A 15,873-nucleotide genomic window follows, 5' to 3' on the forward strand; every position below is an offset into this window, starting at 1 on the left:
GTTTAAACATGGAGTTATCACGAGTCAGCAATTCCATTTCTAGCTATATACCCAACAGAAACAAAAACATACATCTGTCTATACCAAAACATATACAGAAATTTTCATAGCAGCATTATTCCTAACAGCCAAAAAGTAGAAACAACACAAACGTCTATCAATTGATGAATTAATAAATAAAATGATGTGGTATAGCCATACAACAGTATATTTGACAAAAAGGAATGAGTAGTAATACATTCTACAACATGGATGAAACTATAAAACATTATACTAAATGAAAGAAGCCAATCATAGGCCAGGTGCAGTGGCTTACGTTTGTAATCCTAGCACTCTGGGAGGCTGAGGCGGAGGCAGTGGGTAACTTGAGCTTAGGAGTTCGAGACCAGCCTGGGCAACGTGGTGAAACCCCATCTCTACAAAAAATACAAAGATTAGGCAGGCGTGGTGGGTGGTGTCTGTACTCCCAGCTACTTGGGGGGCGGGGGGTTGAGGCGGGAGAATTGCTTTAGCCCAGGAGGTGGAGGTTGCGGTGAGCGGAGATCAAGCCACTGCACTCCAGCCTGGGCAACAGAGTGAGACTCTGTCTCAAAAAAAAAAAAAAAAAAAAAGGAAAAAGAAAAAAGAAAGCCAGTCATAAAGCAACACATATTCTGTGATTTCATTTATATTAAATATCTAGACTAGGCAAATCTATACAGGTAGAAAACAGGTTAGTGATTTCCTAGGGCCTGGGGAGTTGGGGTTAAATCTAGAGTGAACGCTAACAGGTATGGGGTTATTTTTGCAGTGATGAAAATGTTCTAAAATTGACTGTGGTGATGGTTGCACAAATCTGTGAATATACTAAAAACTACTGAATTGTACATTATAAATGGGAGAATTATATCTAAAGAAGACTTTTTAAGAAAACAAATAGGACATTATAATTCTGAAGGATCATAATGAGATACAATATAAAGTGTTAGCATAAGGTACCCTTAATAAATGGTGGCTATTACTCATTGATGGGCATTTAGTTGTTTACATTTTTCTCATTATGATCAACACTTTAAAAAGAACATCCCAGCCCAGTGTGGGATGGCCAAGAGTTCAAGGTTACAGTGAGCTATGATTGTGCCACTGCACTTCAGCCTTGGCGATAGAGATCCTGTCTTAAAAAAAAAAAATAGGCCGGGAGTGAATAAATAGGCTGGGCACGGTGGCTCATGCCTGTAATCCCGAGGCAGGCAGATCATGAGGTCAGGAGTTCCAGACCAGCCTGGCCAACATGGTGAAACCCCGTCTCTACTAAAAACACAAAAAAATTAGCTGGGTGTGGTGGTGCGCGCCTGTAATCCCAACTACTCCGGAGGCCGAGGCAGGAGAATCACTTGAACCAGCAGGCGGAGGTTGCAGTGAGCTGAGATCACACCACTGCACTCCAGCCTGGGCGATAGAGCGAGACTGTCTAAAAAAAAAATAAAAAAAAATAAAATAAAATAAAATAAATATTGTAGTCCTAGCTACTCGGGAGGCTGAGGTGGGAGAATCACCTGAGCCTGGGAAGTCCAGGCTGCAACGTAATCACGCCACTGCACTCCATCTTGGGTAACAGAGTGAGACTCTGTCTCTAAATAAATAAATAGAATATCCTGTACATAACAACAGTGAGCACTTCCACAGCCCTCATTTTCTCCCAGAATCTTCAGAGATGCAGACGTGCTCATAAAATGTTATGTACATTTTATTTTTTTAGAATCTGAAAAACTGGGTCAGTGGGCATTTCATGGGAAGTATAGAATGTTAGCAAAGTATCCTTTCTTAAGTTTTTCTGCGAAAATGGTAATAATGTAAGTATAACAAGAAGCACTTATAGTATTATTTTCCAAAGCCCTTGCTTAGGGAAGGAGCTTCAGTATTAAGTTGTTAAAATCCATACCCAAAGTATTTGTTATGCTTATAAAACTGGTGATGGTTCTGCTTCGATCCTATTTGTGGAAATTTGCATGCATTTAGCAGAGGAGAACGTGGTCTCCTGCTCTATTGTTTGTCTGACTACTTTTAATAAGGCGAATTCACCTAAACTCTGTTCTAGGGTGTGAACACAATTAACTTGCCCTGAAAATACTCAGTTTGACTTTTAAATAGCTAAAGTGGTAACAGGTGGGGAGAGGGCTAGGCCAAATTGTTTGAGGGGGTGTGGAACTGTGGAATTTGAGTCAAGAGAAGGCCCAACTTTTTTAAAAAAAGAGCGGGGCGAAATAACTTGGGACACAATAGTATGTCTATTTTGTAGGCATCCCTCTTCCCCAGGGCAACTGGAGCCCAAAAAGTGGGTGAAAAAGCCATTCCAGGGCAGCCAGCACTTCCAGAAGTTTAAGGTCAGGATGCCGGAGCGCAGGGGAATGCCGATGCGCGGGGCAGGCTGTGCCTGGGCAGTTCATTCTGTGGCAGCTGGAGGCACTACTCGGCCGCCGCGGTGCGAACAGCGGGCACTGTGGGGCGGGGACCTAGCGGCGGGTCAACAAAGGTCGGGCGATTGTGTCGGGAGGCAAATCCGACGTAGACGGCGGCAGGCGGAGCCCAAGGCCAGTGATGCAGGCTGCGCAGGGATCCCACCTGAAGAGTCGGGGCGGCACGTTGAGACCCCAGGGGTGAGGGGCGGGGGATCCCAATCCCAGCCCTGTTTTCCCCTCCCCTTTCCCCGCCTCCTTCTCGCCCTTGGTTGGAAAGTTTCTAGAATCTCTTCCCAGCGGCCTTTGCGGTTCCAACATGGCGGAGCTGACGGTGGAGGTTCGCGGCTCCAACGGGGCTTTCTACAAGGTACTGACCGTTTTGTCACTTTGTCGAGTGTTCTAGGGGCTGGAGCGCGTTTGAGGGAGGGTTGGTGGTCCCAGAGAGTGAGGTTTGGGGTCGGAAAGGCAGCCAGGCCAAAGCTCGAGGCCGCTGGAGTCCTTGCTTCTCCCCCCTCCACCCGCGGTTTAACGGTCTCGGGGGCCGGGGCTCCGTTATGTTTTGAAACAACACGTCGGACACCTCTTGCATTTTCCTAGTTATGAACTCTCTTGGTTGCTAGTATGGTTCTGGCGGGCCGGTGGGAAGCAGCTGAGTGGCTGCTGGGCGGCGGGAGCTCCTTCGGAGCAGGCCCGAGCTCTGGGAGGTGGGGGAGTCGTGAAAGGAGGCGGTGGGATTGTGTGGTCACACCCGCTCCCCCGCCCCTCGAACTGGGCCGGGCGGGAGCTCCTCAGCCCGCTCCTCCGACCCCTCCCCACCCCCTGGGGCGGGTGTATCGCGGAATCTTTGGAATTCACCCTTGTATTTGAGTTTTGGGCCAACAAATCTTTAGTGTCTGAGGAGAATGGGGGTACCGGATTGAGGGTTAGGATCGAATACAGAAAGCAGAAAACCTTGAATTGTGGCGGGTTGGAATATTTTTGCGGCCTGGGAAATTGGGCGGCGCCTTAGCCCCTCTATTACGGAAGAAAAGGAGAGTTGTGAGCTTTAAAGTAAGATTTAAAATGCGAAATGGATCAGGGAGATAGGTGGAGAGGTGACTAATTTCTTTATATCACTGCTGCTGTTTTTGGAGGGAGGTTTTGTTTTGTTTTTGTTTTTTCTCCCACGAGGTTTTTTGTTTGCTTGGGAGGAAGGACATGCATTACTATGGAATCAGGGCTGAAAAACGTAAGAGGAATAGAGTAGAGGAATTTGGTGGGGCATTCAGCGTTCACATATCTGAAAATGAAATCCTAATAGTTTGTTTTTTGCCGCTATAGCGTTCTTTTCTCCTTATTTTCCCGAAATATGCCAGGCTGTTAGAAGATCAATACAGAATCTCCCCAGCTGTTGTCTGTCAGTCAGCCTCACTAAGCCAGCATCTCAAATGTTTGAGAGTCTTGGCTATTTTTATGAAGGACCTTCTTCTAATACATGAGTATTGTGCATATGCAAAATGAATTCTCACAGGTTTTCATTTCAGCGTACCTTTTATCCCATGTGTTTTTATTTTATTTGGCCACGATTTTCTGTTTTCAGCATTTTGACTTTCTTTTCTTAGTTTACTGATTAGCTCTGTGGATTTGGTTTAACTGTCACGTGGTACTAGCATAATGGGGAATCACAGCGTATAAAGGATCCTCCTAAGCTTTTTGCAAGTTTAAATCTCCTTAGGTGGTAAACTTAAAGTAGGAACAGTGCCTGTTGGAAATGAGACTTTATGTTAATGCGTGAGTAGTTAACATTAACGTTCTCGGTTTAAGACTTGATGTCAGACCAATGACCTAGGTGAAATTTGAGTACATAGTTAATTGACTTTTGTTGTTATTGAAACCTGGTGGTTGCTTTCCCTGGACTACTGCAGATACAGTTCGCTGGGTAAGACGGCGCAAAGAATAGACTTATCCATGTTTTTCCTATCAAGTGTAGATAAGTCGTTTTGTATCACCCCCCCCCCCCCACCCCTTTCCCGAAAAGTTTTAAATTCTCACTATTTGGCTCTATAGTTCTTGTTTAAGGGAGGTATGCATTTTTTCTTGCATATTGGAAAAAAGAAAGTGATTATTTTGCTTTAATTCATGGTTCTGCATCATGCATGTGGTAGACAACTATTTTTAGCAAAGTATATTTGTCAGTAGCCTGCTATGCAAGATATTTTTTCCTTTTTTTAATAAGGTGAAGGTAATTTTAGTAGAGATTGTTTGCAGTCTTACTTTGGTTTCTCACGGTATTTTTTTTTTCCAGTCAATTCACAATGAATCAAATGTCCCCATTTTGGAACTCTGAAGTATTTATAATTGATCTCTATACATGTCTACAGTCTACTGCTTGTTTCTACTTAGACTTTGACTCCATTACTCATTTTGCCTCACAAAGTGAGTTGGTACTTTGGCAAAGGTTGGAAAGGACACTAGCCACCTGTGTGTGCACTGAAATCATGTACGCTTGAACATTTGGAATTTTATGTCCAGCCATAATCCACTTGCACATGCACTTTGTGGAAACTGTGGTCTTCAGAACTCTGGAAGAATGAGAATGGCGAAGTGGAAAAGAGTCCTGGATTTGAAGTAAACAGATGAGAATTCTAGGTCTGTACTTCACCTTACCATTATCTAACAATGGACCCCTGAACAAATCTCTCTGTCTAACATGAGGGGCTTGAAGTAGTTCAGTGATCCCCAGTATACTTTTATCCTATTAAACTGCTGACTTGAAAACCATTAGCTTATTGCACAGAAATTTATTGCTTTTTATTCATTAGAATGTAAAAGTTGAGGTTAATTTACATACAGTAAAATAAGCCTTTTTTGGTGTATGGTTATCAATCTTGATAAATGCTGACAATTATCAAGATTAACTGTCACCTTAACTGGTGGTGTCAAGCATTTATCAAGATTGATAGCCCCCAAATTTCCGTCATGCCCTTTTCAGTCAACCATTCCTCAACCCCAGCTTCTAGAGTGTTTTCTGTCCCCATAGTTTTTCTTATTCAGAACGTTACGTATATAGAATCATACAATATATTGGTGTAGTGTTTTGAGTCTGGCTTCCATTTAGCGTAGAAGCAATTTAATTTTAATTAGTTTTTTTCCAATTTAGAAGATAATACATGGTCACTGAGGGAATTTTGGAACTCAGCAAAAACTAGAAGTTGCCTTGAGATGAGAGCTGTTAACATTTTAGTGTATTTCTTTGGTTTTTTGTGGTGTTTTTCAATGTACAGGTGATCTGAATTTCCCTCTTTTCCCCTCTTACCCGTATAGGCAGAAGACACACATTGGGCCGTAAGTGTGAATTGCCGTTGATGAGTTTCAAAGTCAGTTATCATGCCTTGAGGCAGTACTCTGTAGACTTTGATTAGTTTTTGTAGTAGAACTGAAACTTCATTTCACAGATTAGTTGGAACCAGTGAAATGCTGAAGATCTGAATATTTTGCCTAAAATTAGGGTAGCCTTTAAAAAATAGTATGTACACAAATGGTGGCGTGCTAAATACATTGTTCTGCATTTAACAGTGGCTCTATAGTTAAAGAGATTAAAAACTTTATTTGTGCATGTTCGCAGCCCTATAAATCTGTGGGGATGAGAGAGAATGGGAAGATGTTAAGCATTCGATGGTGGGCTATGCTGTTATATAAAATAACATTACAGGCTTTGTACTTTTGTACTTCTCATACCTAAAGTAGCATCTTAGGTTTTATACTACTGGACATTTAAGGTGTCTTGAAAAAGAAAGTTTTAATGAGGTAGAATGTATATTCTATAAAACTAACCTTTTTTAAGTGTACAGTTGAATGACAGTGTGTTTACAGAGTTGTGTAACCACCGCCACAGTCTTCCTTCAGAACATTCCATTACCCCAAAGAAACCTCCGGCTCATTTGCATCGTTAAAGTGCTTTTTAACTGATGTATAAATATATGTTAGTCTTTGTAATAGCATTGCAATTTCTATGGCCTTGGGCTGAGTATAATTTTATTTTATTTTTATTTTTTGAGACAGAATCTTGCCCTGTTGCCCAGGTGGGAGCGCAGTGGTGCGATCTCGGCTCACTGCAACCTCCACCTCCCAGGTTCAAGTGATTCTCTTGCCTCAGCCTCCCAAGTAGCTGGGACAACAGGCATGCACTAACATGGCTGGCTAATTTTTGTATTTTTAGTAGAGACGGGGTTTTACTACGTAGGCCAGGCTGGCCTCAAACTCCTGACGTCAAGTGATCGCCCTCCTCGGCCTCCCAAAGTGCTGGGATTACAGGCGTGAGCCACTGCGCCCTACCATGAGTATAATTTTAAATAGAAGTTGAAAGTAAGTCACTCAGTTTCTGGCTCATAGGAAAGTTTCCATGGTGTTCCAAGGGAATCTGTAAGCTCTAAGATTTCAATCATTTTCTGCAGAAGGTAGAGTTACTTTTTTGTTTTCTTGAGACGGAGTCTTGCTCTGTCACCAGGCTGGAGTGCAGTGGCGCAATCTTGGCTGGCTGCAACCTCTGACTCAGTGGTTCAAGCGATTCTCCTGCCTCAGCCTCCTGAGTAGCTGGTATTTCAGGCACGCACCACCACGCCCAGCTAATTTTTTGTATTTTTAGTAGAGACGGGGTTTCACCATGTTGGCCAGGATGGTCTCGATCTCCTGACCTCGTGATCCGTCCACCTCGGCCTCCCAAGGTGCTGGGAATACAGGCGTGAGCCACCGCGCCTGGCCAGAGTTAATTACTTTTAGAGCTGTCTGCTTCAACTGTGTAACTGTCTGCAAAACAAATCTCAAAGTACTATAATATTTCTATAATTCCCTGTTTAGCTTGATTTAATATTAAGTGGAATTTGAGCGTAATCTAAATTATGCAGTAGGTATATTAATGATGACCAACAGAATTATAGTAAAAAGTTGCGTTCAGAGGGTATGCTGACTTTTCAAGGTTAGTACAGAATCTTGTTAGTTGGTTTCATTGTGGAGATTTGTAATTGAAAAAACAGTAATCGTCTTAATAATGTATTAAATTAATACATTAAATTAAATGTATTAATTTAAAAATACATAGTTCCAGATACTTTAAAATGGTTGTTTTGCATATTTAAAAAGATAATTTTCATTAAAATGCTAAGGAATGAAGATTTAACTGAATGTCAAAATAAATGATCACAACAGCTTTTATTTTCATTCACAGATAGTTGCAAAACGTGGAGGGGAAGGAAGGCTGGGATTCTATCTTGCTGATGGTGATCACAGTTATTAAAAAGTCAGCTTAGGCCGGGCGCCATGGCTCACGCCTGTAATCCCAGCACTTTGTGGGGCCGAGGCGGGCGGATCACGAGGTCAGGAGTTCGAGACCAGCCTGGCCAACATAGAGAAACCCCGTCTCTACTAAAAATACAAAAATTAGCCAGGTGTGGTGGCACGCGCCTATAGTCCCAGCTACTTGGGAAGCTGAGGTGGGAGAATCACTTGAACCGGGGAGGCAGAGGTTGCAGTGAGCCGAGACCACGCCATTGCACTCCAGCCTGGGTGACAGAGTGAGACTCTGTCGCAAAAAAAAAAAAAAAAAAAAGTCAATTTAAATGCATATATTTCTTGTAAAGTTTCGTATTTTGTATTAGAAGAGCAACACATAATTACGAAAAATATGAAAGCAGAAAAGCACATCTTATCTATCTAGAGAGATACTGTCAAGGCCTTGGCTTTAAATACTTCCAGAAAACATTATTTTTCCGTATTTTTACTTTTATGTACCTGTTATTTTCTATGTCAGATATTTATGTGCCTTCTGTAAGATAATAGTTTAAGATGAGAGCCTGTTCTTTACTAGATTATGTATTAAGCTTCTATGTGTATTTCCTGATTTTCTTTTCCCAAGAACTCTATGAGGTTGGTTTTATTTTTTAATTTTTATTTTTTAGTAGAGATGGGGTCTTGCTATTTTGATCAGGCTGGTCTCAAACTCCTGTTCTCAAGCAATACTCCCATCTGGGCCTCCCAGAGTGCTGGGATTACAGGCATGAACCACTAAGTCTGGCCAGCATTAGGGATTTTTCAAAGTAACTTTTAGGATAGTGAGCTTACATTTTCATTAGGAGGAAAAGGGCAGACACTTTGCTGGATTATCACTCTGAGTAAGTTCTCTATCACAGTGTTTAAGGTTGTCAAATTAGCTTTTTTGTAGTGGGAAGAGCAGTATGCATTCATTCCATGATTGACCCCTAATTCTTGTAATAGCTTTTAACTGGCAGGATCATCCAGGTAAACACCTTGGTTTTTTCATATGCAGTATGAAGCAGTTGTATTTCCTTTAACCTATTTATAAGTTGTGAAATCTTTGCTAGTTTCTGTTGATGGCAGTCCCATCTACCTCTAGCAACTGTAACTAATTTTCATTGAGTACCCAGACTACTTACCAGACTTTGTAGGTGCCTTACCCGAATTTCCCATTTAATCCTGTCAACCACAGTGAAGTAGATAACACCACCATTTGAGAATACTGAGGCTAAGTGAATCCAGGTCTGTAAAGTTAGATGCTGATTCAAGATTCAGATTCTGACGCCACAGAACCAATTTCTTTAACCATTATGGTGCAATATTTTTTGAAGTACAAATTTAACCATTATGGTGCAATATTTTTTGAAGTACAAATATGTTTTGCCACATTATTACTAATTTTGAATTGTTACTAATATGAGGAGAATTATGAGGAATAAATTGGGAGGTTCCCAGAGAAATGATTTGAGCTATATGCCTTTGCTTTAGACAAATCTGCTCTTTCTAATATGGTAGCTGCCAGCCATGGAGCTGAAATGTACTAGTCTGAATTGAAATATGCTTTAAATGTAAAATACAAATTGGGTTTCAAAGCCTTAGTATTAAAAAAATAATGTGAAACACCTCAATAGTTTTTTTTTTTTTTTTTGTATGTTTGTTTTTTGTTTTTTGTTTTTTGAGCCAGAGTCTTGCTCTGTTGCCCAGGCTGGAGTGCAGTGGCACTATCTCGGATCATTGCAACTTCCGCCTCCTTGGTTCAAGTGATTCTCATGCCTGAGCCACCCGAGTAGCTGGGATTATAGCTGTGTGCCTCCACGCCCAGGCAATTTCTGTATTTTCAGTAGAGACGGGGTTTCACCATGTTGGCCAGGCTGGTTTCGAACTCCTTACCTCAAATGTTCCACCTGGCTCAGCCTCCCCAAGTGCTGGGATTACAGGCGTGAGCCACTGCGCCAGGCCAGTAATTTTTTATGTTGATTACATGTTGGATAATATTTTAGGTATATTAGGTTAAATAATATTGAAATTAATATTACCTATTTCTTTTCATGCATTTTGTTTTATTTTGAGACGGAGTCTTGCTCTGTTGCGCAGACTGGAGTGCAGTGGCGCAATCTCAGCTCACTGCAACCTCTGCCTCCCGGGTTCAAGCAATTCTCCTGTCTCAGCCTCCTGAATAGCTGGGACTAAAGGTGCCCGCCACCACGCCCAGCTGATTTTTGTATTAGAGATGGGGTTTCACCATATTGGCCAGGCTGGTCCCAAACTCCTGACCTTGTGATCTTCCTGCCTCAGCCTCCCAAAGTGCTGGGATTACAGGCATGAGCCACTACCTCCTCCTTTTAATCGAGATAATTTATGCTATCAATGTATTTAACTTGCCTGCCATTCTCTATCTTCAGCGTTTTTTGCTGTCTATTTTGGGAAGATGAACAGAGGTCTCCATTAGTAAAATAGCTGATGAAGTTTATTATTGTTGGCAAAGGGATGCGCTCCCGTGTTGAGATTTCTTCAGGATCAGGAGCCTGAGAGGCTCCTGAATTCCTTTCTTAATCTACATAATTAATCATAGGTAGCTGTTTTTGGTTCCCTTTTCATATAACCTTTTTGTTTTTACAGTTTTTCAGGTTATTTTCAAGTCTTAAATTTTGTTGATATATGTACTTAGTTCATAGTAAGCCCTCAGTATATATTTTTTGAATGATGTGTAATCTTAGTAACTGCTAACTTCGTCATTTTCTGATTTTGGTTCAAACTGAATTTAAATGATTTTTTTAAAGAAGTTATGTTTTGATCTTGGTCAAGTTCAGATACTGTCACAAAACTTTATGTATGTATAGAGGGAACTGTATAGAACTTAAACTCTGCAACAAGAAAGTCAGAATAGTTTTCTTTTTTTTTTTTGAGTCTAGCTCTGTCACCCAGGTTGGAGTGCAGTGGCGCAATCTTGGCTCACTGCAACCTCTGCCTCTTAGGTACAAGCGATTCTTGTGCCTCAGTAATTATTGTAGCTGAGATTACAGCCATGCACCACCACGCCCGGCTAATTTTGTATTTTTAGTAGAGATGGTGATTTGCCGTGTTGACTAGGCTGACCTTGAGCTCCTGATCTCAGGTGATCTGCCTGCCTCAGCCTCCCAAAGTGCTAGGATTACAGGTGTGAGCCACCATGCCCGGCCCAGAATAGTTTTGGGTGGCCATTTGGAACCATTAACTCATTCCATTTCAGAGAGAACTGTTAGATAATACATACAAATGGGTGAACCTAACAAGCCGAGAACATTACTGGTATGTAAGCAGTACTAGTAGACACTTGTGTATTCTTAAAGAAATCTTCACATCCTCATTGTCTTTTTTTTTTTTTTCAAATTCAGAACAGTTACAAGCTCAATACTAATGAATGCTGAATGCTTACCTTGAATAATTTTTTTTTCTTATTAGAGCTTACTCCATAATTGGCTGGGCGCGGTGGCTCTTGACTGTAATCCCAGCACTTTGGGAGGCTGAGGTGGGTGGATCACTTGAGGGCAGGAGTTTGAGACCAGCCTGGCCAACATGGTGAAACGGTCTCCACTAAAAACACAAAAATTAGCAAGGCATGGTGGCTGGTGCCTGTAATCCCAGCTATTCTGGAGGCTGAGGCAGGAGAATCCCTTGAACCCAGGGTGGGGGTGTGTGTGGAGGTTGCAGTGAGCCGAGATCATGCCACTGCACTCCAGCCTGGGCAACAGAGTGAAACTCCATCTCAAAAAAAAAGAACTTGTAATAATTATTGTAATGTATAATGTAATTGGTAAATTTGCAGATTTTTTGAATTTGTGGAACAAGTATCTAGTGATTTGAAATAATTTTACTTTGTAGATTTAGTTGCGTAGATCTTTTTAAAAAGTATATTGTTTGAAGTTAAGACATTTTTTTGATTGCAGTAGCAGCCTTGACTATTTGGTACTTCTTGGAATCAAATTACAACTTAGATCTTTTAGGTGTTGTAAGCATCTTATAAGTTTATATCTTATAAATTTGAGATCCCTAGAGATGGAGAAATTAGAAGTGGGGAGTGGTGATGCACATATGTGCTGTATGGAAAACGTTGGCTGACAATAAGATATATGCTAACTCTTAAAAGTATACGTTTACATATACACATGTATAATTTTACACACACGTAAGTATGATATAAAAACTTAGTCTATTGTATTTTTTTCTTTTTTTTTCCCCTGGTTGCTCTTCACCACCTGGGTGTCTCACCTCCGCCTCCATATTAGGTAACCTTTGTTTGTAGCACATATACGTAGTTCCATATATTTCATCATGCTCGTAGAATTGGATATAGGTACGCATTCATTTACAAGTATAGGGTTTTTCAGTATTACTGTATAAAAATAGGATCATCCACATCTCAACTATTTTCATGTGGAGTATGATTTATTTTTTAAGGTTATATAATCATAAGAATGTATTAAATTCAGCCATTCCCCAGTTAATAGACATACACTTTGTTTTCAGTTTTTTGTCGCTCCACATAACTATTTCCATTGGATAGATATCAAAGAATGGGATAGCTTGGTGAAAGGGAACCTTTAAAAAAACAAAAAACTGTAATAAATGTTAAAAGATTGCTTTCCAAAAAGGCTTCTGATGCTTCCTGTGTTCTCCATCAATAATAAATGGCAGCTCTTTTTCTTTTTACCTGTGCCAGAAATTGGCTTTATGATCTTTAATTTTTGCCAGTCTGTTGGATGTAAAGGGATATCTCATTGGAACTTGATCCCAGTTGTGAATTTTAATGTTTGTTTGCCATTTGAACTTGTTCTTTTAAGACTTGCCTTTGTTTGCCATTTGATTTTGTTTTTCTAAGAATTGCCTGTCTTTTGCCCATTTTTTTGTTGGGGTGTCCTTTGTCAGTTTTGGATATCTTTTTGTATTATGGATATTAAGCCTCTGACCTTGAGTGTCCACTCTCTCACCTATTTAATTAGGTTATTAATTTTGAGATAGGATCTCAAAATAAATAATACTGTGTCACCCAGGTTGCAATGCAGTGATAGGATCATGGCTCACTGCAGTCTTGACCTCCCAGGTTCAAGTGATCCTCCTGCCTCAGCCTCTGGAGTATCTGAGACTACAGACATGTGCCACCATGCCCAGCTAATTTAGAAAAATTTTCTGTAGAGATGGGGTCTTGTTATGTTGCCCAGGCTGGCCTCCAACTCCTGGACTCAAGTGATCTTCCTGCCTCAGCCTCCCAAAGTGCTGGGATTACAGGTGTGAGCCACACTGTGCCCTGCCTGCCCATCCTTTTGATTTCTTTTCTTGTATTGCTGGTCATAGTGAGATTTTAGTTTTTAACATAATTTTTTTTTCCATTAAGGCATCTGGGTTTCCAGTCCCGGTTAAGACAGTCTGTGCCCAGATTATACATACAATTTCTTAGGTTATGTTGGAGTTTTATTTTTACATTTAAATAGTACGTTAATATTTTTGCATATTTGTATGTATAGGCAGTTATGCTAGTGCCAGTATTAATCATCTCTGTTTGAAAGTTGTTTTTCTTGCATGTGTGTCTCTCCTTAGCTGGATCTCCCTCACTTCTAGGATTGGGATGAGAGGTTGATGCTCAGCATCCTGGAGGTCTGGATCCCATTCCAGATTGATAGACCCTCCTGAGAATTACTCCAAAGAGTCTGGGGTGTTCTGGGAATACCATACAGAGATCTCGAGAAAGGAACATTGTGATTTGCTTTTTGGCAAATAAGGCCAGTTAGGGATCTTATTTTCCTTACATTACTGTTTTGGATTCTTTCTTGTTATACACAGTAAGTAGTGGGATCTGAGACCTTCCAGTGAAACCACTGTATGGTAGTGCCTTCATTTAGTGAGGCTTTTTTTTTTTTTTCCTTGCCCTGATAAGGAGCCCTTTAGATAATCTGTTAACTATGTAGACAGTCCAGAAACTTTATTATGAATCTTTTAAATTACTTTACCTGTCATAAAAGCTCCAGGAAGATTTACCATGGTAGTTGTGGGGAGGGAGTAGCTTTAAGTACTCCTAGCACATCTTTCAGTGTCAGGGAGTACCCCAGTTTAAGAATCTTCACGTCCTTTATTTTGCAAATAAAGAAGTTGTTGTTGTTTCAGGAGACCGGTCTGTTGATCTGTCTCCCTATGTTGCCCAGGCTGGCCTCGACTACTAGGCTCAAGTGATCTTCCCGCCTCAGTCTCCTGAGTGGGTTGGGATTACAGACCCTCGGGCATCCTTCTTGAGAACTTTAAGGTTACCTAGATAACGATGATCACCCAGATCTGGGAGACAAGTCGGACTTTTGCAGCTTGAGATTCTTTTTTTTTTTGAGACAGAGTCTTGCTCTGTCACCCAGGCTGGAGTGCAGTGGCGTGGTCTTGGCTCACTGAAACCTCTACCTCTCGGGTTCAAGTGATTCTCCTGCCTCAGGCTCCCAGGTAGCTGGGACTACAGGTGTGTACCAGCATGCCCAGCTAATTTTTGCATTTTTAGTAGAGATAGGGTTTCGCCATGTTGGCCTCGAACTCCTGACCTCAGGTGATCTGCCTGCCTCGACCTCCCAAAGGGCTGGGATTACAGGTGTGAGCTGTCGTGCCCAGCCTTCAGCCTGAGTTTCTTATCTGAACCATAAAGCACAGAAACACAGTTTCTCAGTTCTCCTGGTCATGGCACATAGGTCGTAGTACCATTCTAGATGTATGTGAGAGAAGTTAATTCATTACACACAGTGGATGCCTTACTGCATTGGGCTGTATTCTCCTAGAATCCTGGTTAAAAAGGATTGTTTGCTGTGTTCAGTTTTCTCTTTCATTTTGAAAATCCTGTTAAATGGATCATGCTGTGTAGGGTGCAGAGCAGGACAACAGATGAGATTCTGACTGTGGACGTGTTGATTTTAGGTGTCAGTAAACTATGGGTGGAGATGTCTGAATAGTTGAAAGTTGGGTTTAGAATCAACAGAACAGATTGTTTTTCCATATATAGATTTGGGAAATTAGTGGAAGATCAACCAATTTTTGTATTTTTAGTAGAGACGGGGTTTCACCATGTTGGCTAGGTTGGTCTAAAACTCCTGACCTCAGGTGATCCACCTGCCTTGGCCTCCCAAATTACTGGGATTACAGGCGTGAGCCACTGTGCCTGGCCTCAGTGCAATTTCATTATACATAAAACAGCATCAGTTGTCAGAGGCACTGTACCATGAAGAAAGAAGAAATGTGCCAATTAATCTGAACAATGGTTGTCTTTATTTTTTAATATTTTTATTTAGTTATTGAAAGATATCCTTCTAACAGTCCCATACATAAAATGGGAAGTTCAAGCAAAAGAAATTCATTAAAACATATTCATATTCAGATATCTGCGTTTCTTCTAAAAATATCTTCCTCAGTGCCATGGAGAGTATTGATGTTGTAAACCTACTTTAAAAGTGCTCTCCTGGCCGGGCGCGGTGGGTCACGCCTGTAATCCCAGCACTTTGGGGGCTGAGGTGGGTGGATCACGAGGTCAGGAGTTGGAGACCAGCCTGGCTAATATGGTGAAACCCTGTCTCTACTAAAAATAAAAAAAAGTTAGCCGGGCGTGGTGGCACGTGCCTCTAGTCCCAGCTACTCGGGAGGCTGAGGCAGAAGAATTGCTTGAACTGGGAGGTGGAGGTTACAGTGAGCTGAGATCAGGCCACTGCACTCCAGCCTGGGCCACAGAGCGAGACTCTGTCTCAAAAAAAAAAGTGCATTCCTCTGTTGTCTCCAGGATTTTCTTCCAATAATTTTTACTCATTTTGTGAGCTTTGATCCTGGTGCTTTCTAGATTTTATCAGAAGGTGTCAACAGACAAACATTCTGATAAGAAACTGCAGTCATTCCTAAAGTGGTTCTTCGTTGGTTTGCTGACTGAAATGCTCAGGGGTTACCATCAGGTGCCACAGAAAATCGCAAGCAAACCAAGTTTGAGTACTAAAGAGTGACATTTATGTCCTGACTGACATGTGGCTATCAACTATTCTAAGATGCCATCCATTGTAAGAAGCATCCTGATTTCAGAGATGTTAAATCATTCAAATTGATGGGCTGGAAAGGTAGACTGGGGCCAGAGTATGAATCAATAAATAAACTGATAATTGAT

The 15,873-nt window shown here is 41.3% G+C and overlaps 1 protein-coding gene across 6 annotated transcripts in view; it reads left to right on the plus strand.

Moving 5' to 3' along the window:
* The first annotated feature begins 2,152 nt into the window (after positions 1-2,152).
* Positions 2,153-15,873, plus strand: part of FXR1 (FMR1 autosomal homolog 1) — a 64,390-nt gene continuing 50,669 nt past the window's right edge. For 2 of the 6 annotated variants that reach the window (XM_054481206.2, XM_054481207.2), the window contains exon 1: positions 2,420-2,805. In XM_054481206.2, coding sequence (XP_054337181.1) covers positions 2,755-2,805 — 51 coding nt within the window. In that variant the 5' untranslated portion in view covers positions 2,420-2,754. Of the gene's footprint in view, positions 2,806-15,873 lie in introns of all 6 variants that reach the window. The other 4 variants (XM_054481210.2, XM_054481211.2, XM_054481209.2 and 1 more) reach the window with 4 other exon arrangements.

Source organism: Pongo pygmaeus, chromosome 2 (assembly GCF_028885625.2).
Source record: "Pongo pygmaeus isolate AG05252 chromosome 2, NHGRI_mPonPyg2-v2.0_pri, whole genome shotgun sequence".
Classification (NCBI taxonomy): domain Eukaryota; kingdom Metazoa; phylum Chordata; class Mammalia; order Primates; family Hominidae; genus Pongo; species Pongo pygmaeus.